A 25,263-nucleotide genomic window follows, 5' to 3' on the forward strand; every position below is an offset into this window, starting at 1 on the left:
GCCGGCGAGGAGGCGAGCAGCGGGCGAACTGCAGAAAAGCTCCCCGCGCGAGCGAGTGAGGAATTATGATCCTTGCGGGCCACCGTCCCGGAAGTGGACTCGGGAGAAAGAAGGTAGTTGGGCTGATGGAGATAAGTTTATGAGGACTTAAAGTGGGGATTCACGGAACTTTTTGTGGCGTGCGTTGTCCCGGACAGACCCAAAGGTTTTAGTCACTTCACCTGAAGGAGTTAGCTTCTCTGCTGAGCCCAATCTGTTTGCGGTGGAGCAGAAGGTGGCTCTGAAGACGCCTGAGAAAGCCAGTCTGCGCTCTGCCTCCGTGGCCACCTTAGTGATAAGCTGATGCCTTAGTGGCTTATCATGGCCCAGCGGGCAGTGTGGCTTATAAGCCACGAATCAGGAACTCCACTTGGTGGCATTGTCAAATTCTCCAGGTAAATGCAAATCTGTATCTTTAGGCGTGATGGATAGGATGGATGGATAGTGTAGCATAATTTTGTGATGCTGTGCATCCCTGGTCCAACACCTGGGCAAGTTACTTAACCCTTATAACACCTGTTATTAATAAGTGGAGACTGTGATAATTAAATGAGAAATGAGTTGATGCCTGGCACATTTTCTCCTGAATAAAGTGAAGTGAAAATCGCTCAGTCGTGTCCGAGTCTTTGCGAGCCCATGGACTGTAGCCCGCCAGGCCCCTCTGTCCATGGGATTCTCCAGGCAAGAATACTGGAGTGGGTAGCCCGTTCCCTTGTCCAGGGGATCTTCCCAACCCAGGGGTCAAACCCAGGTCTCCGTCTTGCGGGCGGATTCTTTACCAGCTGAGCTACCAGCTAAGCCCTACCATCTTACCAGCCTTACCACCTGCGTAAGATTGGTACCGAGGTGACAAAAGGAAAGGAAACTTTCTGAGCAGTAAATGTTTCAGATTTTTCTACTTTTGTTAATAAAAATCATGTAAGGACATTTTAATTCATTCTTCTGGAAAGTCCCTGCTGAGCAGTATCAGACTGTTACTTTCAGCTTCTTATGTTTAATTCCTAGAAATTCTGTTTACTTCTAAAGTTCCTAATTGTTGAAAATTGAAAAAATACCAAAAAAAAAAATTAAACTGAATTACTTTTTAAAAATGGTGTGAGCCGATCTAGTGCCACTTATATAAAATTTGCCACGTTTTATCAAAATAACTCTGTGAAGAGAGTTACACATACAGTAACTCATTGTAAAGTATGGGCGGCAATTGAGTAACTTGTTTCACCTTTTATTCTTGTAAACATTCATTCTTCTCTGAGACAAGCTCTATAGTGAAGTATTCATAGCTAGCTCTGAATCTAGATTGAGGCTGATAAAGATGAGTGTATTTTAAGTGAAAAGTAGTAGGCAACGTGAATATGAATAATTCCCTTTCCTTCCTAAACAATTTCTGTTATTGGAGACATAGAGACTTGAAGTTTACCATTTTCTCAGGGACACTTGGCTTACATTTGTTGTTGTAGTACCTCAGGAGGTTATTTATAATCTTTAATATGGTTCATCAGCCTTTTTGGTCCATCCTTCCCAGATACTCCTGCTTTAGTTATTTATATATTCCCCTTGGTATCTTTATTTCTGCCATTTGCCTACCTCATATGATTGGTGTTATGCTTTTGTGTGTTCATATATATATATTTTTTTAAATGATATAATTTAACAATACAGGTGTCATTCCCATTTCTTAACATTTGTCAGATTTCTCAGCATTTTTTTTTTTTTTTTGGCTGCACTGCATCTTCCTTGCTGTGTGGGCTTTCTTTAGTCGCAGTGACTGGTAACTACTCTCTAGTTGTGGTGCGCGGGCTTCTCGTTCCAGTAGCTTCTCTTGTTACAGAGCATAGGCTTTAGTAGTTGTGGCTTGCAGGTTCTAGGGCACAGAAGTTGTGGCCCACGGGCTTACTCACTCCACCGCATGTGGGATCTTCCCAGACCAGGAACTGAACCTGTGTCCCCTGCGTTGGCAGGCAGATTCTTAACCACTGGACCAGCAGGGAAGTCCTCTCTGCCCTATTTTTAAGAAATATCCAGGTTACTTTGTGTTCATCTCAAGCATCACTGTCCACCATTTCAGTGATGGAAATGGGATGATTTGGGAGAATGGCATTGAAATATGTATAATATCATATATGAAACGAGTCACCAGTCCAGGTTCGATGCACGATACTGGATGCTTGGGGCTGGTACGCTGGGAGGACCCAGAGGGATGGTATGGGGAGGGAGGAGGGTTCAGGATGGGGAACACATGTATACCTGTGGCGGATTCATTTCGATATATGGCAAAACCAATACAATATTGTAAAGTTAAAAAAATAAAGTTTAAAAAAAAAAGTGTTGAACATAAAAAAAAAAATGTTCTAAACTGTCTAAATTGTAGCCACTGGCCACAGGTAGTTGTTGAATTTTTGAAATGTGGTTATTCTAACTAAGGAACTCAGTTTTTAATTTTGTTTCATTTTAAGTTTAAAAAGCCATGTAAGGCTGGCAGCTACTATACTGGATAGTGCAGATCTAGGCCATTGTTTCTACTTGCTCTGTAGTACTCCATGGTTTCCATCTGCCACATTTTATATATCTCCTTCTCCTGCTGCTGATCTCCCAAATTGCCTCCAACTCAGCTATCAAAACCATGCTGCAGTAAATAACCTCAAACAGTTACATGAGACATATCTATACTGGTTTTGACTACTACCAAATAATTAGCTCCTCAGAATACTTTGACCAGTCTACACTCTCACCATCACTCTCTTTTCTTTTCTAACACTTACTGCACTTTTTGCCAGTATTGGTGTAAAGAATATCTTACTTTCATTTGCATTTCTCTATGGTAGCAATGTGGAGAAGGCAATGGCACCCCACTCCAGTACTCTTGCCTGGAAAATCCCATGGACGGAGGAGCCTGGTAGGCTGCAGTCCATGGGGTCGCTAGAGTCAGACAGACTGAGCGACTCTCACTTTCACTTTTCACTTTCATGCATTGGAGAAGGAAATGGCAACCCACTCCAGTGTTCTTGCCTGGAGAATCCCAGGGACGGGAAGCCTGGTGGGCTGCTGTCTATGGGGTCGCACAGAGTCAGACACGACTGAAGCGACTTAGCAGCAGCAGCAGCAGCATGGTAGCAATGACGATAGTCCTTGGGCTTTCCTTTTCTGTGAATTGCCTATACATATTCTTTGTTTTTTCTTTGAGATTTGCTGGCTTTTTCCTGGTAACTTGTGGGAGTTTTTTCTGTAATCTTGATATTAGTCCTGTCATTTTTAGCTATTACAGACACTTGATCTTAACTTATTATCATTGTCAATGAACTTTTCATTACTTTGGTTAAACGGAAACCCTTAGTTTTGTTACATAGTAGTTAGCCCTTTAGGGGATTTGTTGTAGTCTTTCCCTACCCTTATTGCCCAAATATGTCTTTCTACATTATTTTCTCTTGACTTTGTCATTCTATTTATTATATTTAGGCCTTTAATCCATCTATATAGTCCATCTTTGGATGTGACATTAAGTAGGAATCTTACTTTGTTTTTCTCTGTACTATGGGCCAGTTTTTCTGAATCATCTTCCAAACAATATGTATTTTCTTCGTTGATTTGTGTGCTGTTTTGAGTTTTTTATGTCTTCCATTGGTTTGTCTCAGTTCTATTACTTTCTCTGTTCTTCTGCCAGCACCATACTGTTTTTAAATCTGTGGCTTTGTAGCTTATTTTTATATCTTATAGAGATAAGATTTTTGTACTGCATACAATAACTAGTTTCTTGAAGAAGTTGTGCTTTTTCAGAGTTTTTTCCCACCATTCTCAGAATATTTCAGAACAAAACTTAAGATACGTTTGGGTGGACTTTACAGCATCTCTATGAAGGCAGCAAGTTCAGTTCAGATAATTCATCTGTCACTTGTTTATCTTGTATCACTGAACAAATTAATTAGGTTTTATTTTTTTCTGTTTTCTGACCTCTTGGGCCTAGAGTTGGAGTGAAACAGGTATATGTATTATCCACATATTTGCCAAAGGATAAAGGCCATCACTTAAGATTTGAGAATCCAAATGATTTTTCCTCTAACTACTATTTTCCCCACAACAAAACTTGATTTAGATTCTGGTTTAGAGATTTGCTGTCTGGATAGACAGTAACAGCACCAACTCAAGTCTAGCTTAGGTTGTTATTTTTCCCTATAGTTGTGGGGCCATTTAAAGTTCAAGTCCTACTTCACAAAAACCTTAGAATAAATCTGAAAAGACAGATTGAGTCATCCAACAAAGTATTTATTGAGCACATATTGAGGTATCATATAAGGACCCAGAGTCCCTTGGACTGCAAGGAGATCCAACCAGTCCATTCTGAAGGAGATCAGCCCTGGGATTTCTTTGGAAGGAATGATACTGAAGCTGAAACTCCAGTACTTTGGCCACCTCATGCGAAGAGTTGACTCATTAGAAAAACTCTGATGCTGGGAGGGATTGGGGGCAGGAGGAGAAGGGGACGACAGAGAATGAGATGGCTGGATGGCATCACTGTCTCGATGGACGTGAGTCTCAGTGAACTCCGGGAGTTGGTGATGGACAGGGAGGCCTGGCGTGCTGCAGTTCATGGGGTCGCAAAGAGTCAGATACGACTGAGCGACTGATCTGATCTGATCTGATCTGATAAGGACCCAGGGGGCTTCCCAGGAAGCACTAGTGGTAAAAGAAACCACCTGCCAATGCAGGAGACCTGGGTTCAGTCCCTGGGTGGGTAAGATCCCCTGGAAGAGGGTATGGCAGTCCACTCCAGTATTCTTGCCTGGAGAATCCCATGGACAAAGGAACCTGGTGGCTGCAGTCTGTAGGGTCGCAAAGAGTCGAACACAACTGAAGCGATTTAGCACTACGCATAAGGTCCCAGATTGACTTATTTTTACAATTTTAGTCATGAAATTCTTGCACTTTGAATTTTAAGAGAACACTTAAGAGCTAAAATTACCCTTTCCTCAATCAAGATAGCACATCAAAATGTAAATGAATGAGGTTCACTAATACATGAATAACTTTAAATACATTCTCATTTTTCTTTTTTAAAATTATTTAAACAGCAATTTGTCTCAGTTCTGTTACTTTATCTGTTCTTATGCCAACAACATATTGTATTTATATCTGTGGCTTTGTAGCTTATTTTACTATCTTGAAGAGGTAAGGTTTTTATACTGTGTAGAATAATTAGTTTCTTGAAGAAGTTGTTCTTGTTTTCTTGTTTTCAGAGTTTTTTCCCACCATGCTCAGAATATTTCAAAACTGCAGATATGTTTGGGTGGACATTTCAACATCTCTATGAAGGCCATAAGCTGGATCCAGATAATTCATCTGTCACTTATTTATCCTATACTAATAAAATATTAGTAGTATTAGAGAATTAGTAGAAAAACATTTTGGCTAGGTGTGTTCTTGATCCTTGATCAGAATTGCCTGTATGTTCTTTAGCCATACCTTATTTTACAAATAAGAAAATAGACTTTGGGAAGTTAAGCAATTTATACAAAAGCTGTGCTGTGCTTAGTCTCTCAGTCATGTCCGACTCTGCAACCCCATGGACTGTAGCCTGCTTCTCTCTTCATGGGGATTCTCCAGACAAGAACACGAGTGGGTTGCCATGCCTCCTCCAGGGGATCTTTCCAACTCAGAGATTTAACCAGGTCTCTCACATTGCAGCCAGAGTCTTTACCATCTAAGCCACCAAGGAAGCCCTATACAGAAACCAATAGCAAATAATTGATTTTGTTGTAGACTTTGGAGTGGAGAAATAAGGAATAGGGAAAGTACTTTTTTTTTTAATTAAGAAAATGTGATCTAACATTTTTGTAAATAAGCAAAAAGTATCTCCTGTTTCTCCCAAAAAGGGATGAATTAGTAACTTATTGTTCAGCATAGAGCTTGCAAACCATAAAAGGTTATTCTTATTTTATTCTTTTTGTTACCTCATAGTATCTTCCAAGGCCATATAGATAAACCACTATTATTGAAACGCCCTTACATATTTTTGTACGGCTTGGCAAGAAGACTCAGGGTACTAGTGAATTCCTAATGTGGAGGATTAAATTAAACCACTTTTTTCGATCCTGCTCTACTAAGATGGAATCAGAAAAAATATCCTGTGGTGGGGTGGGAAAAATTTATGAAGGGAATCAAAAGGTACAAACATGGCTATAAAATAAGTAAGTCATAGGGTTGTAATGTACAGCATGGTGACTATAGTTGAATTATACTGCATTGCATATTTGGAAGTTGCTAAGACAGAAAGTCTTAAAAGTTTTCATTATAAGAAAAAAATATGTGTAACTATATAAGGTGACAGATGTTAACTAGACTTACTGCAGTGATTATTTTGCAACATATACAAATATCAAATCATTATGTTGCTTCCCTGAAACTAATATAATGTCATATGTAAATTATACCTCAATTGGAAAAAGAAGGACGGAGGAAGGAAAGATAAAGGGAAGGAAAAACAAGACAAGAAAATCTTCTTTGCAGTCTTATCTGTAACAACAGAAGTGATGTTTCTACCAATGGGAATCCAGATAGATTGTAGTTCCTTAACCCAAGGGAATACTATGCAGCTGTAGCTTCATGAATACTAACTTGGAAAAAAGTAAGTTTCACTGCAAAATGTATCATTGGTTTTTAAAAATGGCAGTGTGTTTATGTTTTAAACATACACATGCCTTGCTTACCAAGTGGGAATCTGAATAGCCAAGAGTCTAGGATTTTGAATTAGAAACAGATATCCTACCTATTTAAAAAGTGAACTAAATTCAATTTTTAAAAATAAAATAGCATTTATCATTTGAGATATATCAAGTACATAAGAGTTTAACATTAATATAATATTTTTTTATTGTGATTTTCATGTGTCAGCGTATGTATTTGTTTATTATTGTGTGTTTTGTTAGTATTTTCCTTGTATTGGTTTTGGACTTCCAATTTTTGCAGGAATTAATTATGTTTTTATTTCCATTGAGGCAGACGGTATCCAACTGTTGAAAAAAGAGCTAAAGTCTTCAATGGAGCAAGTTATGTGCCTGTTCCTGAAGATGGTCCCTTCCTGAAAGCACTGCTTTTTGAACTGAGATTGTTGGATGACGAGAAGGACTTTTTGGAGAGTCGTGATAGCTGCTCACACATCAATAAAACATCCATTTACGGAGTCCCAGTAGGAGGTGAAGAACTCTGGCCAGTTGTTGCTTTTCTGAAGAATGGCATGATATATGCTTGTGTTCCACTGGTTGAACAAACTTTATCCCCTCGTCCACCATTAATTAGCATTAGTGGAATTTCACAAGGCTTTGAACTTCTTTTTGGGGTTCAGGATTTTCTTTCCTCAGGTCAAAAAACTGACAGTGAGCTAAATACCAAATTGAGCCAGTTGTCTGACTTGCTTTTACAAACGTGTCCCTTTGGCACTTTGTTAGATGCCAACTTACAGAATTCATTGGACAGTATTAATTCTGCTTCTGTTACTCACCTACAAAAACAGCCAGCCTGGAAAACTGGAACATACAAAGGAAAACCACAAGTTTCTATTTCTATCACTGAAAAGGTAAACTCCATGCAATATGATAAACAGGAGATAGCAGATACATGGCAGGTCGTTGGAGTTGTCACTTGCAAGGTGAGATTTTCTCTGATACTTGTTTTATCATACCACTTAATATTTATGGAGAAAAGTAAATTTTGCTGACTTTATTTTACATCATAATGTGACATTCTTGATTCTTACCATAAACAGCAATCATTAGATATTATATTCAAGTGAAATTTTCTAATGTTATCTTTTTGCATTCTTTACTAAATATACTATCCATATGCAGTTGACCCTTGAACAGCATGAGATTGAACTGCATGGGTCCACTTATATACAGATTTTTTTCTTTGAATACGTACTACATTCAGTCCCATACTATCTGCGATTGGCTGAATGTACAGTTAAATCCAGAGATGCAGAACCTGGGATACAGACTGCTGACTGTAAAGTTATACATGGATTTTTGACTGCACAGAGGGTCAGCTGCATTGCTGTGTGATGAATTAACCTGTCATCACAACCAATAAACATCTACTATACTTGTAGTTTTTGTAGGTCAGGACTTTAGGGGCAACTTAGCTGGGAACTTCTAATGTGGATGTCTGTCACAGTCAGTATTTCAGCTGGGGCTGCAGTCACCTGAAGGTTTGAGTGGGACTGGAAGTTCTACTTGTGAGGTGACTCAGTCACATGGCTAGCAAGTTGGCCCTTATTGGTAGGAAACCTCAGTTCGTTTCCACATGGACGTCTCAACAGGCTGCTTAAGATTCTCACAACTTAGTGACTTCCCTTTGACCAAACAGACAATTGAGCAGGCAGCCAGCCAGCCACCTGAGGCACAAGTGAAAGCTATTCTTCTTATTACCTAGACTGAAAGGTCACATAGCATCACCTCTACCACTTTCTGTTCACCAGAAGCAGATCACTTTGTCAGCCCACATTCAAGGGAAGTGGAATTAGGCTCCATCTTTTGAAACAGTAATATCAAAGAACTTGTGAAAATATTTTAAAGTCACTATACTTATTTTCCATTTTTTTTAGAGAGAGTGAAATTGATAAATCTTTGACTTAATATCTGAAATCATTTTCAGGGACTCATTTTATTTTTTTTAACCTTTTTATTTAAACAAGTCACTAGGTAAATATAGGGTTCTCTTGTTTAAGGTTAAGTAATAGGAAAAGACAATGAAAATAACAATACAGTTAGCACTGATAATTGCCACATTCAATAATGATCAAAAATAGAAACCCTCCAAAAAATGCATATACATGTATATTAATATTCTGAGGTGTCTTTCTGTTTTCTCCCTTTATTTTCTGCACTAATAAACTTTTTATATATCATATTAATGTTGAGTGAGTGAAAGTCACTCAGTTGTATCTGACTCTTTGCGACCCTATGGACTATACAGTCCATGAAATTTTCCAGGCCAGAATACTGGAGTGGGTAGCCTTTTCCTTCTCCAGGGTATCTTCCCAACCCAGGGAGTGAACCCAGGTCTCCTGCATTGCAAGCAGGTTCTTTACCAGCTGAATCACAAGGGAAGCCGAAGAATACTGGAGTGGGTAGCCTATTCCCTCTCCAGTGGCTCTTCCCAACCCAGGAATCTAACCAGGGACTCCTGCATTGCAGGCAGATTCTCTACCAACTAACTGTCCGGGAAGCCCGTATTAATGTTGAGTAGCTATGTAAAAATCTAATAGATTAAAAGTAGATTTCAGGAACAGAGAATTAAAATGGTCCTGGCAGACAAATTGAGTCTTTATTTTTCTTTTTAACCTTGTGTGCAAGCAAAGTCATTTCAGTTGTGTCCAACTCTGACTCTTTGAGATCCTATGGACCGTAGCCCACCAGGCTCCTCTGTCCATGGGATTCTCCAAACAAGAATACTAGGATGGGTTTCCATGCCCTCTTTCAGGGGATCTTCCCGACCCAGGGATTGAACCTGTGTCTCTTACTTTCCCTGCATTGACAAATGAGTTCTTTACCACTAGCACCACGTTGGAAGCCCCTTTTAAATTTAAAGTGATCTAAAAATGTATGTGTTTCCTTTACACTGTCTTCTATTATGGTCAAAAATACATTCCAGTTACTACTTTTAATGGAAATAATTACCGTAAATGTCTCCAACTTAAGGTGTTTGCAGATTATGTCATTCACACCTCTTAAAGTTGTTGAATGCACTTTTCTCTTAAGTTCTGTGAAATAAAAGTAGGGAAATTCACTATGTGTTTTTTCATTCTGTGGTAATGAACAGGGAATATGTTATATATAATTTAATATTAATTCATATCATGGTATTTAAATAGGTCTTTGGTAGACTGACCCTAGTTTTTTGCTTCTGGGAATTTTGAACTGGCTTCTATTCTTGGTCTAATACAGATAGATGATCATGATGTTTAGTGTAGGAATGAAGGTTTGTTTACTCAAGTATAAGAGGAACTGAGAGAGTAAGTCTCTGATCCTCTGACAGTCACTAATGACTCTAGCCTAGAGACTAGGATACACAGAGAAGCCAGAGTTAACAGAAAAGCAGCCACATCTGTGTTACAACCCCAAAGCAGGAGTTCATGGAAAAGTCTGAGAAAGTGCTGTGTCTGGCCACCAGTGCCTTAAAACAGAGCTCAGAGTGAGGTCTGTGAAGCTATCATATCTGGTTTCTATGACTTTCCTACTATAATGACTTCCCTTTCCCTTCTATCTCCTAAATCTCTCATGAGTACCTCTCACTAGCAAACTAACCCAGACCACATAGGGAAGAAGATCCTGGGCTTCTCTGCATAACAAAGGTAGGCCACGGAGGTGACAATACAGAATATAAGGCTTCACACAACACATGTAATGAATTGACTAAGAAGAAAAGAGCATTGTTGCTGGCGGGAATAGCACATACAAAAGCGTAGATATAAGATATGGTTTATTCAGGTAAATTCAAGAATCCAGTAAGTCTAGAGCATTACTTGTGGGGTAGAAAATGGTTAAAGAAATAGGTGGGAACCAAACAGCAAAGGCTTTAAAAGTAATATAAAACTGAGGGACAACTATTGAGAGGTTTTGGCATGGGTACAATAGAATTAGAATTATTTTATTAAGATAGCTCTGGCATTGATGGAGAATCTATTGATTAGAGGAAAGTGAGTCTAGATACACTTAGAGGGCTGTGACAGAAATATTTTTTGTAACAGGAATAGAGAAAAGTAGTTTTTTAAGGATTTTAAATGTAAGCAGAGCGTTCTAGGAAGGCTCTCCTGGTCTCTGGCTTGGGTTTCTGAGAGCCGTAATAGAATCATTATCCAGAACACAGAAAGCAATGAGAATAATTCCTTGAAAGAAAAGTGAGTTAAGCTGTGAAAAGTGCCTCAGATAAATTAAGAAAAGCCTCATCCAGAAGAAGACTTCTTCAAAGCTCTTGGTGATATCTGTTTGTGTTGCAGTGTGATCTAGAGGGAAGCATGCCAAATGTTACCATTAGCTTGAGTCTCCCTACCAATGGATCTCCACTTCAGGATATTCTGGTTCATCCTTGTGTGACATCTCTTGACTCTGCCATTCTGACCTCTAGTAGCATTGATGCAATGGATGATTCTGCATTTAGTGGACCGTACAAATTTCCGCTCACTCCACCGTTAGAGTCATTCAACTTATGCTACTACACTTCCCAGGTAAGCAACCTTGGAGAAGTTGGTACTTTGCTAATCTTTACATCTATGAATTGTGTTGTTAGGAAATCACCATACTTTTGGTCGAAACAAAACCTTTTCATGAGTTACTTACCAGAAGATTCAGATTGTTTCCCCTTAATCAGCTTTTTCATGACTAATTTAAGTGACTGCTGACCTGGGAGGGTGGGGGAGTGAAGATACAAGCAGAGCAGCAGGAACTGTGGGTGTGTGTCAGGGATCAGTATGGCTAGTGCATGTTCTGTGTTGTACGTCATAGAGAACCTGGAGGAGGAGAATCTGGACAAGCAAGAGGAGGAAGAAGAATGTATTACACACCTTTGTAAGGTACCTTTCTGGAAATGGAAAGAGATGAAAGAATCCCTGTCCTTAGAAGGACTGTAGCTCCATCATCTGTTGTCAGAATGACTTAGAGTAACCTAATAGTCATTAAAGACATATGTGTATATAATGACTATATTACTGCACAGCTCTTTCCTCAGTCACTATTGGCATTTTAGACCCATTAACTTGAGAATCATGTAGAAAATGTGTTTGTTTTGTTTCCAGGTCCCTGTTCCACCAATTTTGGGTTTTTATCAAGTGAAAGAGGAAGAAGTACAACTAAAAATAACAGTTAATTTAAAACTTCATGAAAGTGTGAAAAATAGTTTTGAATTCTGTGAAGCTCATATACCTTTTTACAACAGGTAGGAATAAAATTACATGATGCCATGATTTCTGCCTTCCTCAGTACATTGGCACTGCCCTATAATAAAGTTGTCTTGGTTTTTACCTTATTTTTAAGATCTAAAAATTTTGTGTTATTCAAATGTATGTTGATTCTGAACCAAAACAGTTGTAAAAATAATCTCTTTGTTTTTAAATGTCACCATTTTTCTGGTTAAATTTGCTAGTAAATTATAAGCTCCAGCCAGTATAGCTTCCTCGGGGATTATTTTTCTACTGGCTTTATTTCTAGCAATTTCTCTGCACTGTACCTATATTAATAAGTTAAGCCAACGATAAAACCTGGTGAATTAAGTCAATTATAAGATTTTTCCTTACCAGTTCTACTTTTAAATTTGTTCTACAGCATAGTTCTTTTCAAAGGCTACATACTATATAGTAAAAATCATAGTTTTAATGTTATGTAATTCATGTGCCTGTATTAATACATTCTGTATGACTTTGTGGTCATCTTTAGAATTAATAATGAAATGTGTAGCATCACCAAAAAGGTTTATTGTGTTTCCGTGTTTTTTGAGATATGATATTCATTATTTATTCTGCTCTATTCTGCAAACTTAAATGCAGATCTGCTTTATGTTGTCCTTGTATTAAGTGACAGTAGCAAGATTTGACGTATATCTCTTCAAACTTAAATCTGTGATTTTTTTGTTTCTATTATCTCCATTTTTTTTTTTAAAGAGGTCCCATCACGCATGTGGAGTACAAAGCTAGTTTTGGCCAGCTTGAAGTATTTCGAGAGAAAAGCTTATTGGTCTGGATTATTGGTAAACTAGGTTTTGTTTTTTTTTCTTTCATTCATTTGCAGTAGAACCTATTTAATTAAAAATAGTTGATTGGTATATTTCTGTTTCTAGGACAGAAGTTTCCCAAATCAATGGAAATTAGTCTTTCTGGAACTATAACTTTTGGAGCCAAGAACCATGAAAAGCAGCCATTTGACCAGATTTGCATCGGAGGTACAGCATATTTAAAGGTAAATATATTTATATGGCTCACTACATTAGAGATCTTGCCTTTGTTTCTGAAATACATGTATCTAATTGATTTTTTTTCGGAGAAGGCAATGGCAACCCACTCCAGTACTCTTGCCTGGAAAATCCCATGGACGGAGGGGCCTGGTGAGCTGCAGTCCATGGGGTCGCTAGGAGTCGGACACAACTGAGTGACTTCACTTTCACTTTTCACTTTCATGCATTGGAGAAGGAAATGGCAACCCACTCCAGTGTTCTTGCCTGGAGAATCCCAGGGACAGGGGAGCCTGGTGGGCTGCCGTCTATGGGATCGCACAGAGTCGGACATGACTGAAGCGACTTAGCAGTAGCAGCAATTGATTTTTAATGTTTTGTAATCCTTTTGGGGGATAGAAATTCTTTTTATCTAAGTCCTCTTCTAGATTTTAGTAAAATTCTATTTATTAGTCACTTTCTATTTCACGTAATACTTAAATATTTTAAGAGGAAAGAATTATGTAAAATTTAATACACTTCAATTTAACCTCTTTCTACTCAGCTCTTAAGATACCGCACTTGAGATTTGTATACAAAGAATATAAGATACAGTCTTTGTGCTCTATGGATTTTTCAGTAATGCTTGTCAGTAATTAATCAGGACTACCTGCTTTTGGACTTTCAAAAAAAGACTAAGCTCTTCCAACCAAAGTGGTCAAGGAAAGCTTTGTAGTAGTGATGAACTGTAAGGAAAACGCTGAGGCCCAGATAAGCATGAATATGAAGCCTTGAAGATGGAACTAACATTTGTATAGGTAAAGACATGGTTTAATCATGGGAATGAAGGATAACTAGGCATATTTAGGAACCCGCGCTAGAAACAGTAGTTACATAGAAAGCTAGATAAGTGATTTAGGTCTGGACTGTAGAGGGTTTGAATCTGGCTTTCACTGTTTGTTAGAAAATGTTATACTTTTTTTGAGTATGGGAGTGCTCCTTCAGAAAGTGGTACTTTATGAGGATCAGCCTGAAATGGATGTGAAGAAGATGAGAGAGGATAAAAGCTAGAGACAAAGAAACTTTTGTAGTATTTCAGATGAAAGTTGATAAATAAATGATGCTGAGCTAGTATAGTGTCACAGGAAGAGAAAAAAAGGGAAAAAAAAGAATAGAGCTGTGATAAGGGTAAATCCTTTAATCTCACTAATTAAGTAGAAAGATAAGAAATAGTTTTAAGTCAAAGATGGTGTCATTAAAAACAATTATGACTTAAACTAGGGGCTTCCCAAGTGGCTCAAAGGTAAAGGATCTGTCTGACTAGTGCAGGAGACACAAGAGACATGTGTTTGATCCCTGGGTCGAGAAGCACCCCTGGAAGAGGAAATGGCAACATACTCCAGTATTCTTGCCTGGGAAATCCCATGGACAAAGGAGCCTGGCAGGCTACAGTCCATGAGGTCACAAAAGAGTCGGACACAACTGAGTGACTAAACAAAAACAAACCAGACTTGAAGCTCCCAGAAAGCAGAGACCATGTGAATCTCATTCATTATTTTATTCTGAGCATCTAGTTCAGTACCTCACACATAAATATTTGAAGAATGGATAAACGTACTTAGAAGAAAGCTCTATTTCTTAGAAGAAATACAGAGAAAGTTGAGAGGGAGTGGGCTTCATATCACATTGTTGCAGGTAATAGCAATTTATACCAAGGTGGGTGTCTAATAGGGGCTAAAAAATCTGAAGTTGATTCTTAAAAGAAAGCTCAGCTGTTCATAGGATCTAGGAGTTATCCACGGAAAAGAAATAGTTGAGGCAGTAGAAATGAATAAGGTCAGAAAAAGATGAGAGAAAATAGGAAGATTCAGGAGAATTAGTGAAGGAAAGTGAAAAGGTGATCAGAAAGGTAGCGGGAAAATCTAAATAGGATAGTATCAAAGAAGATAGACTGGAATCTATACATAAAAGTGACTAGGGGAAATAGTAGTGAAATCAGAAGTACACTGATGGTATTTCTTCTGTATTGACTTCAACTGTATCCACAAGGTTTGTTTCAATGATTATTAAAAAAATTCCCACTTCTGTATGTTTTTCAGAAAAAAGTGGGATGTTAACTATGTTATGTTTTTTCAAAGGTAGGGACTATAACTTTTCTATTCATTTTCATCACCTAACCGGTTACAGTGTCATAGAAAGCATGTAATAGATATTTGTGTTCACTGAATAGATTTATTTTTTATAATATCTAGTTTTGTGGAAATCTGCCTTGTCATAACTTCCAGCATCCAGAATTTTGCCAAACAAGGAAGCCATAGCTCTTTACTGTTAGATAATTTGAGTGGCAATAGGGAAAAAAATTGCTGAGGAGACCTGAAAATTACATCTCTGCATGTGATCATTTTGATTCTTTTGACAGTCAAAAGAAGAAAGACAGGAAATGAGAGAAATATTCAGGAAAAGAAGAAGAAAGAAAAAAGTATAGAAAAACTATCGGGCTATTGCAAATTCAAAAGCTTTTAGCAGCAAAGATGAGGAGAATCACAACAAAAGGAGGCTGGTCTGTGATAGACCTTTCGTAGTTTATGTGGCTATGACTATGCCTTCAGCGAAGGTACTAATGGCCCTCTCTGTTATAGCACAATATATTAACTGGCATTTATACTAATGACACTACATGATCAATTAAATTCAGGAATTTACATTCATTCATTACATTCATTGATTACATTTTAGAAAAGTTCTACATAAGTTAAATCTTAGTTTTCTGAAAAATTAAGTAGAGCATTTTATTCCCTCCAAAACCAGATAAACTGGTGTTCCCTTTTTAGTAATCACATGCTTGTGTTTTGCTAAAAGGTGTGTAAAAGTATTATGGTCTGAACTATATCACAATCACCTAGTCTTAGAGACAGAAGAGAACGTACAGAACAGCAGACCGCAGGGAGGGGCCAGCAACATCTGTAATCAGTCAGCTCTGAGCACAAATGTCCGTTTTACTACCTGTTTCCACCTCTGAACCTCGGTTCCCTTGTTTGCAGAATACAGATAACTTGCCGTGTAGATTAGACTGTACATTAGTGATGGGCCTGGTATGTGTTAAGCACTTTAAACGGCAGCCTTACAAAGAAATGACTCTAATGCTAAAGGGAAAGATTAGTGCATATGTGTCCATGTGTACACTTGTGTACACATGCACACATTAACAATATTATTTGTGATTTTTGTGAATTGTGTGAAATAAATTCCTAAAATTGTGTCAAGGGAAAAAAATGTGACCATCATTTTTACCAAATAATCACCTTAACTTGGTACATTTCTCTTCTGGTTCTAGCTTCATTTTAGGATCTTAGATTACACACTCACTGGATGTTATGTGGATCAGCATTCAGTTCAAGTTTTTGCATCAGGAAAACCAAAAATAAGTACATGTAAGTTGCACAGCTTCAAGCCAACTTGAGGGAATTAAAATGGTGTTATGTTATTATTAACTAAGATAAAATTAAAATGTGAAAGAAAAAGATAAAATAATCCCAATTTATAAGAATTCTGGCCTAATCCATCCTGTGTTAATCGGTTATGTACATTGCCCTCTGCCTTCTCCTATTTATAAAGTGGTCTGAATGAGCAAGGATTGACATAGAGGTGGGCTCTAGTCTAAAGTTGAATTTGCTTTGCTCAGTTTATAATATACTCTTTGACTCTTCGGCAAGTTAGTGAACTTCTTAAAGTTATAATTTCCTCATGTATAAATTGGAATTAGTAGTAGTATTTATTTCAGGATTGTTATGAGATGTAAATAAAATTTATTTATATTGATCAAGCACTCAACATAATATTTAGCATGTAGCATGGATTCAATAAATGTTAAGTGTGAGTATTAAAATTTAAAATATTTTTAGCCAGTGCCACAGTCAGTGACCATTACTTAGTACCCTGCTTTACCAAAAGGAGACCAATAGAAAGTTTCCTGCCTTTAGTGAGTTTGTTAGTGTTTCATATATATATGTATGTGTTTCATATGTATACAGTGTTTTATATATATAAACACATATGTGAAAATATAGGTAGAGGAAACAGCAATTTAATTAAAATTATTGAATTAAAACTTTAATTCGGATCAAATACAGACATATGGCATAAAACAAACAAGTAGTTAGAATGAGGGTAGAGTTAGCTGAACATAAGTAGAAACTTTTTGCCTCATATGTTAAGAATAAAACTATCATATTTAGATACTGCTAAGTCACTTGAGTCGTGTCCGACTCTGTGCGACCCCATAGACGGCAGCCCACCAGGCTCCCCCGTCCCTGGGATTCTCCAGGCAAGAACACTGGAGTGGTTTGCCATTTCCTTCTCCAATGCATGAAAGTGAAAAGTGAAAGTGAAGTCACTCAGTCGTGTCCGACTCCTAGGGACCCCATGGACTGCAGCCTACCAGGCTCCTCCATCCATGGGATTTTCCAGGCAAGAGTCCTGGAGTGGGGTGCCATTGCCTTCTCCAATATTTAGATAAGTATATCTAAATCATCAGGGCTTCTCTGGTGATTCAGTGGTAAGTAGTCTACCTGCCAATGCAGGAGATGCGGGTTCAATCCCTGGGTTCAAATGATAGCCTGGAGAAGGGAATGGCATCCCACTCTAGTATTCTTGTCTGGAAAACCACATGGACAGAGGAACCTGGCGGGCTACAGTCCATGGGGTCACAAAGAGTTGGACCCAACTTAGCAGCTGAAAAACAACAATCTTAAACTAAGGGTTAGGGTCCTTAAAGTAGGAAAGATAGGACAAGATTTGTAATTTGAAAGTTTCAAAAGATTATAGAACTCAGAACTACTGAATTCTAGGAAATTACTTGTGAATGGCAGTAATAGATTCTATGAGGTATAACCAGAATAAGCCATATTCTTTACTGCCATAGGTTTTCCCTATGCTTTCTCCTATATCATTTTTTTTTAAGAAATTCATACATATGAAAGAATCTTCATAATGCTTTTTAAAAAACTTTTTATGAAGGCACAGTATAGTTGTTAGCTTGGACAAACCAGAAGTATTGTATAAATGTAAATAGATGAGTGTTTCTGTGGGAAATATGTTGTCTCTTTAGATAAAATCTAAAATATTGTAAGTATATTGTTAATATTACTAAACATTGTAGTAATTTTCAGAGAGCATAATACAGAATGGAATGTTTCAGTAATATACCTGCTTCTTAATATATGAATGAAAGAGGTAATTTTAAACTGGATAATTATAACCAATCTCTTACTTCCTTCTTCTTTTAGTTTCAAAATATAGCTATCACTTTGTGCAACTATGTGGAAAACTTTATTTTGCCATCATCTTGACAAGAAAATCTATATTCATAATATACAACTTAGTTCTGATAATAGTTTAATAATGCTAATGATGGTAATTTAAATAATAATAACTAATCTTTATTGCTTACTATGTGCCAGGCACAGTTCTGAATACAGGCTGACTCATTAAATCCTTAGAATGCCCTATGTAAGTGTTATCTCCATTTGATAGATGAGGATGCTGATGGAACAGAGAGATTAGGATCACATAGCTAGTAAGTGGCGGAACTGGAACTCAAATCCAAGCAGTCGGTCATTGGAGCCTGACCACCTAACCAATATGCTGTTGCCTCTCAGTGTTACTAGATTCTCAAACTGAAGTAACAGTGAAAAAAGGCAACAAGGTAATGATCGTTGTTGTTGTTCGGTCACCCAGTTGTATCCAACTCGTTGTGACCCCATGGACAGCAGCACGCCAGTATTATACACCTATCCTTTTCATTATGAAGAAGATGCATGAAGAGGTATTGTAGAAAAGGCAGGATTGGATAAATAGAGATGTATGGAATAAGAATTTACATGTGTCTAGCTCCAAACGAGCATTATCTCAGTTTTATGTGTCAAAAAACTTTAATTCAGAGTTGTCATTTGTTCAAAACTATTAAAACAGAAACCTTAAATCTGATTAGAACTATAAGAAACCACTAAAGCAACCTTTTTAAAACATTACTAGAAAGTTGAGTATGTATTTCTATCTATGAAACTTTGAATGCATAAAGAATAGCAAGAATAGAATCAGAACTGTGATGAAGAGGTGACAGAAGGGAAACCAATGAACGTATTTTTAATGTTTTTGTAGCTGAAGTAATGGTCTATAAGAAACAGAATTTAGGGAAGATGTGAGAAAAAAATTAGCAGGTTTAGCATGAAGGATATTGGCATAAATTTGGCATATATAGGCTAAAAGATGGATTATTCATGTATTTAATAAACCCATACTTTTAAAGTGGTAGAAGTTATAATAATGCCTTGATGAAAATTGAATTGAAATGACTGTCTCATAGAATTTCCTCCCTTGAAATAATTGTGTTCCAAAATTTTAAATACCATGACTTTGCTTTCTCATTGAATTTTTGTTAATATAATCTTATCTTTTTTTTTTTAGACCGGAAGCTAATTTCTTCTGACTATTACATCTGGAATTCTAAAGCTCCTGCTCCAGTAACATATGGATCATTATTACTGTAATTGTCTCATGTTTAAATGGGATTTATACACTAGTAACAATTTAAATCATAGTCTTTTATTTTTAATGTATATACACATAACCTGTAATTGAAAATCATTTATTTAATGATAAAATATTCTTGTTCAATGTTTTTAGTTTGATTTAGTTTGAAAGAACATTTTAAAAACTAACGTATCCAGTTTTTTTACCCTTGATTTTACTTAAGTATGATTCAGAGCATAAAATCTAGTGATTGACTTTCAGCTTATTTTAGACTAGTTTTGACTTTCCTTGCTATACGTGCTTCTTTCTGCCCTTCCTGCCAGTGCGTCTTCCTGTGGCAGACATGGCTAATCAATCACAGCCGTCTTTCTCCATTGGGATTCCTGGATTTGGAATCAGGCTCCTTCACAATCCAGAGCTGCAGGCTGCCACTCCCAATGGATTGTAGATGACATGTAAAATAAAACTATTTGCTCTTGCAAACCTGAGTACTAAGTGCTAGTACAATGCTTTGTTACAGAATACCAGAGACCGATTAGAAACAACTGTAAATCTCTTGAGAAAATAGCCAGTGAAAATGAAGGAAAATCGTTTAAATAGTAACATGTTTTTTAATAAGAACTATCCTACTGACTAATAAAGAATCTGCATAGTTCTATTTACAGTGCTTATCTCTGTTCTAGAGTTACTTTTCAAGCAAACTTATTAAGCTGCAACAGTAACATTTTGTTTAGGATGTCAGTAAACACATTAAGAGGGGTGGGATACCTTCTGAAGATGAGCATAGTATTTTGTGATTACTGAATATCTGCAGCCAAATTTGTAAAGATAAATTTAGATATAGTATTGGTTTTTTTCTGTTTTATTATAATTCATTAATGGATGCATTCAGGTTAAAATTCAAAAGCTATTTTATGGGTGTAGAGTATCACTTAATCTTATTTCAGTTTCATGTAGCACATTTTCTTTACATTTGTCACTCTTGTTTCCTTATTGGCATGCTCTGGGTTTCTTTAGGAACCATCCAGTCATACTCTATTCTCTACCTATTTTTACAATTATATATCACATTCTATTTTCATAGTAGCTCATTGTCAAGTTGGACTTCAAAGGAAAGATGAAATGCAAGAAAAGATGAAATCTCAAGTTCCTCAAAACTTACTCCATGTCAAGTTTCTTTTTACAGAAGAGTTATAAAAAATATGCATCACAAATTAATATTCAGTTAAATTGTATCTTGGTTTCTTTTTTATGAGTCTCTTAAAGAAAAGCTTAGAAAAAGCGGCGAACTTCGTGAAAGAAAGCTATGATACTTTGAAATGAGATTGCATATTAATTTGGGATTTTAAATATGATTTTTAAAATTAAGGTCAGTCCTACTCATTATAAATTCCTTTTCTGCAAAGCATTATGGCATAATGTTCTATGTTCAGAATTATCCCAAGTAATGAAAATGGAGTAAATTCCAGACCAGGACTTTAGCTTGTTATTCTAGGCTCATCACAGATAATCAGTAGTAAAAAAAACTTTCCTTTTGAAAGAAGAAATCATTCTCCTTAAGTTTTTTTTTACTCTCTTAAACTCAAGAGAAGTTTAACATTTCACTTATATTAATGGAGCTATTTGTACATCTTGATTGTATAAATATTTATCCAAGTACACTAAAACAGGGAAGAGGCATTTCTCTAGTGAGTGGGCTGGGATTCCATATAATAAACCCCTAGGTAAGCAGTCAGAAAAACCAGTGAATCTTTGCTCTGACATTTCTAGAAACCTGAGGAAAATCTAAGAAGTACTGGAGAAGTATAGGGACGATGGGGAACCTGATGCCATCTGTTGCCATTCCATTCTAACATACCGCTACAGAACTTAAACTAACTCATGTTTTCATCCTGTTGAGATCAGCTGGGCACACTGTGATGCTTTTGATTTTGTCTAGAAACCTGTCACTTCAGGATAATTTCTGAAGACAAAGTCTGTTTCCCGTTTGGTAGGTGACCTGTTTAATGTTTTCTCTGTGTCTGGGAACTCCTTAGTGTAATTAGCGACCTTTGAACTCCACAACTAATCCTGAGCTATTTTGTATTCCTTACTCATCTTTAAGGCTGGACCTTTCTTTTCTTCAGAGTCCGCTGCCACAATTAAAGAAGAAACAGCTGCATTTCAAAGGGATTCCGATTCCAGAAGCTTAATCGTGATTGACATGTTCTTATTCTAAGCTATAAGACACTCTTAAGAGTCCTTTCTTGGGTTAAAACTTCAATCATTTTCTAAAAAATTATCCCACTATGGATTTTATTCATTTTCTTTGATAACTATTCTTTGCATTTTTTAACTTGAAAGATGCTGTGCATTTGCACTGAATATGAGCACCTACTTCCAGTTAAAGATTTGGATGGTGTCAGACCTACTCCAGAGACAGAATTGCTAAATTCCCTTTTAGTGCCAAAATATGATTATGAAATCTGATGTCTATCATATGGGTGATTATTCTTCAGTAGACCCAAAATGTACAAAAAGTGTTAAATTTCTGAAAATGTACTCCAGAAAAGATAGTTCATGATTTTGATAAAACTCTTCATTTCTTTATTTTTTACAAACAGTATTTTTTAAACTTTTTAAAGTCAGCAGTACCCTTACAGTGTCAGTCCCCTTACAGTGGTGGGCAATTTTTACCTTTTACTTTTTAAATACTTAATTCAAATGTCAGGTTTGAAGAAAATAACCTGTCAGGAATTCTTAAATTATTTGTTTAAAAAAATTTTAATGAAACAGTGTTATAAAATTAATTTATTCACACTAACAGTATTTCTAGTGAGTTTAAACTAGTTTTATACATCATATGGTTTAAGGTGTTTCAAAGCACAATTTTATACATAGAACAACTGCTAGTATTTTTCTTCTAGTTTTTATTGTAGTATTTCAGAGTTCTTTATAGACATTCATGGACTCTGCACCACCCCTGGGAGGTAGGTAGGTCGAGTTATCATCCAGAGTCTCTGCTGGGACCGCTGCCACAGCACAATGGTTGTTTCTAAGACAAAGGTCAGAAAAGGGATGTTAATAAACAGTCCTCAGGTTTAAGGGACTTTTTTAGGATTACATCTTAAATTCCAACAAATCAGATTTAGGAGTTACTGAAAGTGAAATTGATCCATCCCTCATCCAAACTTTGCAATACTTTCCTGTTCTGACATCATTTAGATAGTTAGCTGTATTATCAGATTAGAAACCATTGTACCAGCCTGCTGAAAGGAAAAGGAGGCAAAAAGCTAAACATGGGATGAATTCTGAACCTTTTAACCTGGCTGAAGTACGTTGGTCCCTGTTATGCAAATACCTTCAATCCTCTGCTAAGTTCAGTGGAAATAATTTTCTTGAATGACAGGTTTATTCAGCAAGGATTCAGTTGGTGATTAATCCCCCTTTGATCTAGGGTATTTCACTTAACTACCAGTTACCTCGTTCTGACAAAGTGCAACTGAGATTAGGGAGATCACTAGAACACTACCAGGGTGTGCATTTATTCTCCATAACCTTTTAAAGCAAGGGCCAAGAATGCAATTTATTTTCAGTATTTGAAGATGTAAAAGTCCTGCCTGCTAAGTTAGAAAGTCAATTGAATACCAAATGAAGTTTATTTCTTACGTAATAGAACAAACGTTTCTTTTTACTTTGCCCAACAATGATTTTAGGAAACTTAGGCTTTGAAGTAACAAAGACTACATTCTAAGTATATCTTCTAGTTTTGTTTCATATACTAGAGTGTATATATATTGGCCCTGAGATAACCCAAAAATCAAAGCTGCAGCTTAGGCTGAGAGAAATGCTTCTATTTTATGAAACTGCACAGTTTCTCCCCATCCGCCCCCATTAAAAACTGTCATGGAATGTGGTAAATCCAATTGGGGAAAACACGTCACAATATACAATTACTCATCTTAAGACTTCTGATTTCAGAGCTTTATTTAACTTTGTCCTTTCTTGAGGAAAAAGCTTATTATGTTCCCATCATGAATCAGATCTTTTTCATAAAGATACCATTACAAAAATACTTCAAACTCATTATTTTAAATTTATCAAAATAACTATTTTCCACAGTATTGTTTACTATTTTACTAATTTTTCTGCCTTTTTCTTGCTTAACTGGGTACCCTTCTTCCATAACTCTAATCTTTGAAATATTCTATGAAAATGTGTACAATATTTGAAGGATAAACTTGTAAGATGTTTCATGCTAGATTTCTCAAGGAATTCACTTTGTAAAACTATTATCAATATCGGTGTCAATGTTTACCTTGCCAGATGTCAAATTTGGAGATTTATTTCTCGAGTATATTTTGAGAACCTTAAAAGTAGAAACACTGATGTATAACAAAATTTGTTTTTAAATAGTAAATTCTTAATGACTAGTGTTATTACTATAGACAAAGCTTTTTTAAATGCTTTATAGTTGTTCATTATTCTAGTATCAATTTGTAGGTTATATATTTGGATAATTTTCTTATACATCTTTTTGGCTCAGACTTTTATGATCCAATTTCTTTTTTTTTAATTTATTTATTTTAATTGGAAGCTAATTACTTTACACTGTTGTAGTGGTTTTGCCATACATTCACATGAATCAGCCATGGGTGTACATGTGTTCCCCATCCTGAACCCCCTTCCCACCTCCCTCCCTATCCCATCCCTCAGGGTCATCCCAGTGCACCAGCCCTGAGCACCCTGTCTCATGCATCAAACCTGGACTGGCAATCTGTTTCACATATGATAATATACATGTTTTAATGATATTCTCTCGAATATAAGCAATATTGAAATGCTCTTTTCTATTTAAAATGAAAAAAGTACCCAAAGACTGAATAAGGTGATAGATAGAATCAGAAAATTGAAACTATATATCAGACAAGGGTGATCCAATTTCTAAATAGAAACAGTGACTCAAATAAGGGCATATCTAACTTATGTTGGTGCCAAATGAGCATCTCTAATTTGAATTTAATAACTAAACTTTCGGAATATCTTTTAATAGCAAGTTACTTAATCATGGTAAAACTGAGGATCATAAAAAATATAAGATAGAAGGTGGGATCCCTGACCATGTTGCTAAGAAACTACAATAGTATTTTTAATAATTATACAGTAAATTTTTAGTTAACATTGTAGTATATTTTGAAATATGCTATCAGAAAAAAAAAATATAAAACATAGATGTTTATGTGCATGTGTTTATATAATTATATGTTAGTGTGTCCAACTTGGGAGGTTTCCCTATGAAATATTTCATTAACATGTCAGGAAGAAGAATATTCGAAGTCAAATATTCAAATATCTTGATCTAACCACACTTAGTAGTAATGAAGAGAAGCAGAAAATGAGTATTGCCAAAGAAACTCGTGAGGTTACTTTTATAAAATGGTTAAAACTAGTATGAGTTGAAAGTTTCTCAACCATTATTATCAACAGCTGTTTTATGGATATGATAACATTATTGTCTATATATAGCTTGGAGCAGTGGAATGCCTTATCTGTATTACTAGTTTACTGCTTTGAAAGCAGATTATTCTGAGGTCCAGATTGACTTTTCTCAGGCCTTGGCCAATCTGTGTAATTGATGGCAGTATAGTGTTTAATATTTGATGCACAGCATTTATAGATGGACAGATGCTCTGGAATGGAAACCACCTGCTAAATTGTTTTTCCGGTAGGACATGTGAAAATTTGTATATCTTAATATTCCATTAAACATTTAAAATGAAGCTATGTTTTGTTTAAATGTCTTCTTTT

General features: G+C 36.4%; 1 protein-coding gene across 5 annotated transcripts; it reads left to right on the plus strand.

Moving 5' to 3' along the window:
* Positions 1 to 92: 92 nt before the first annotated feature.
* AP5M1 (adaptor related protein complex 5 subunit mu 1) lies at positions 93 to 25,235 on the plus strand. 5 transcript variants are annotated; one of them, XM_010809366.4, is made up of 9 exons: positions 93 to 434; positions 7,030 to 7,675; positions 11,024 to 11,251; positions 11,819 to 11,958; positions 12,680 to 12,765; positions 12,856 to 12,974; positions 16,280 to 16,376; positions 19,411 to 19,489; positions 19,800 to 25,235. In XM_010809366.4, exons 1-9 carry the CDS (start codon positions 361 to 363, stop codon positions 19,825 to 19,827), a joined length of 1,497 nt encoding a protein of 498 aa, XP_010807668.1. In that variant the 5' UTR covers positions 93 to 360; the 3' UTR covers positions 19,828 to 25,235.
* Positions 25,236 to 25,263: the final 28 nt, after the last annotated feature.

Source organism: Bos taurus, chromosome 10 (genome assembly GCF_002263795.3).
Source record: "Bos taurus isolate L1 Dominette 01449 registration number 42190680 breed Hereford chromosome 10, ARS-UCD2.0, whole genome shotgun sequence".
NCBI classification, from domain to species: domain Eukaryota; kingdom Metazoa; phylum Chordata; class Mammalia; order Artiodactyla; family Bovidae; genus Bos; species Bos taurus.

Coding starts and splice junctions, on each gene's coding strand:
- AP5M1 (XM_010809366.4), top strand. CDS start 361: ATGGCCCAGCGGGCAGTGTGGCTTATAAGCCACGAATCAGGAACTCCA. Junction 7,676..11,023: donor TTGGAGTTGTCACTTGCAAG/GTGAGATTTTCT, acceptor TTTGTGTTGCAG/TGTGATCTAGAGGGAAGCAT. Junction 16,377..19,410: donor AAAACCAAAAATAAGTACAT/GTAAGTTGCACA, acceptor TTTTTTTTTTAG/ACCGGAAGCTAATTTCTTCT.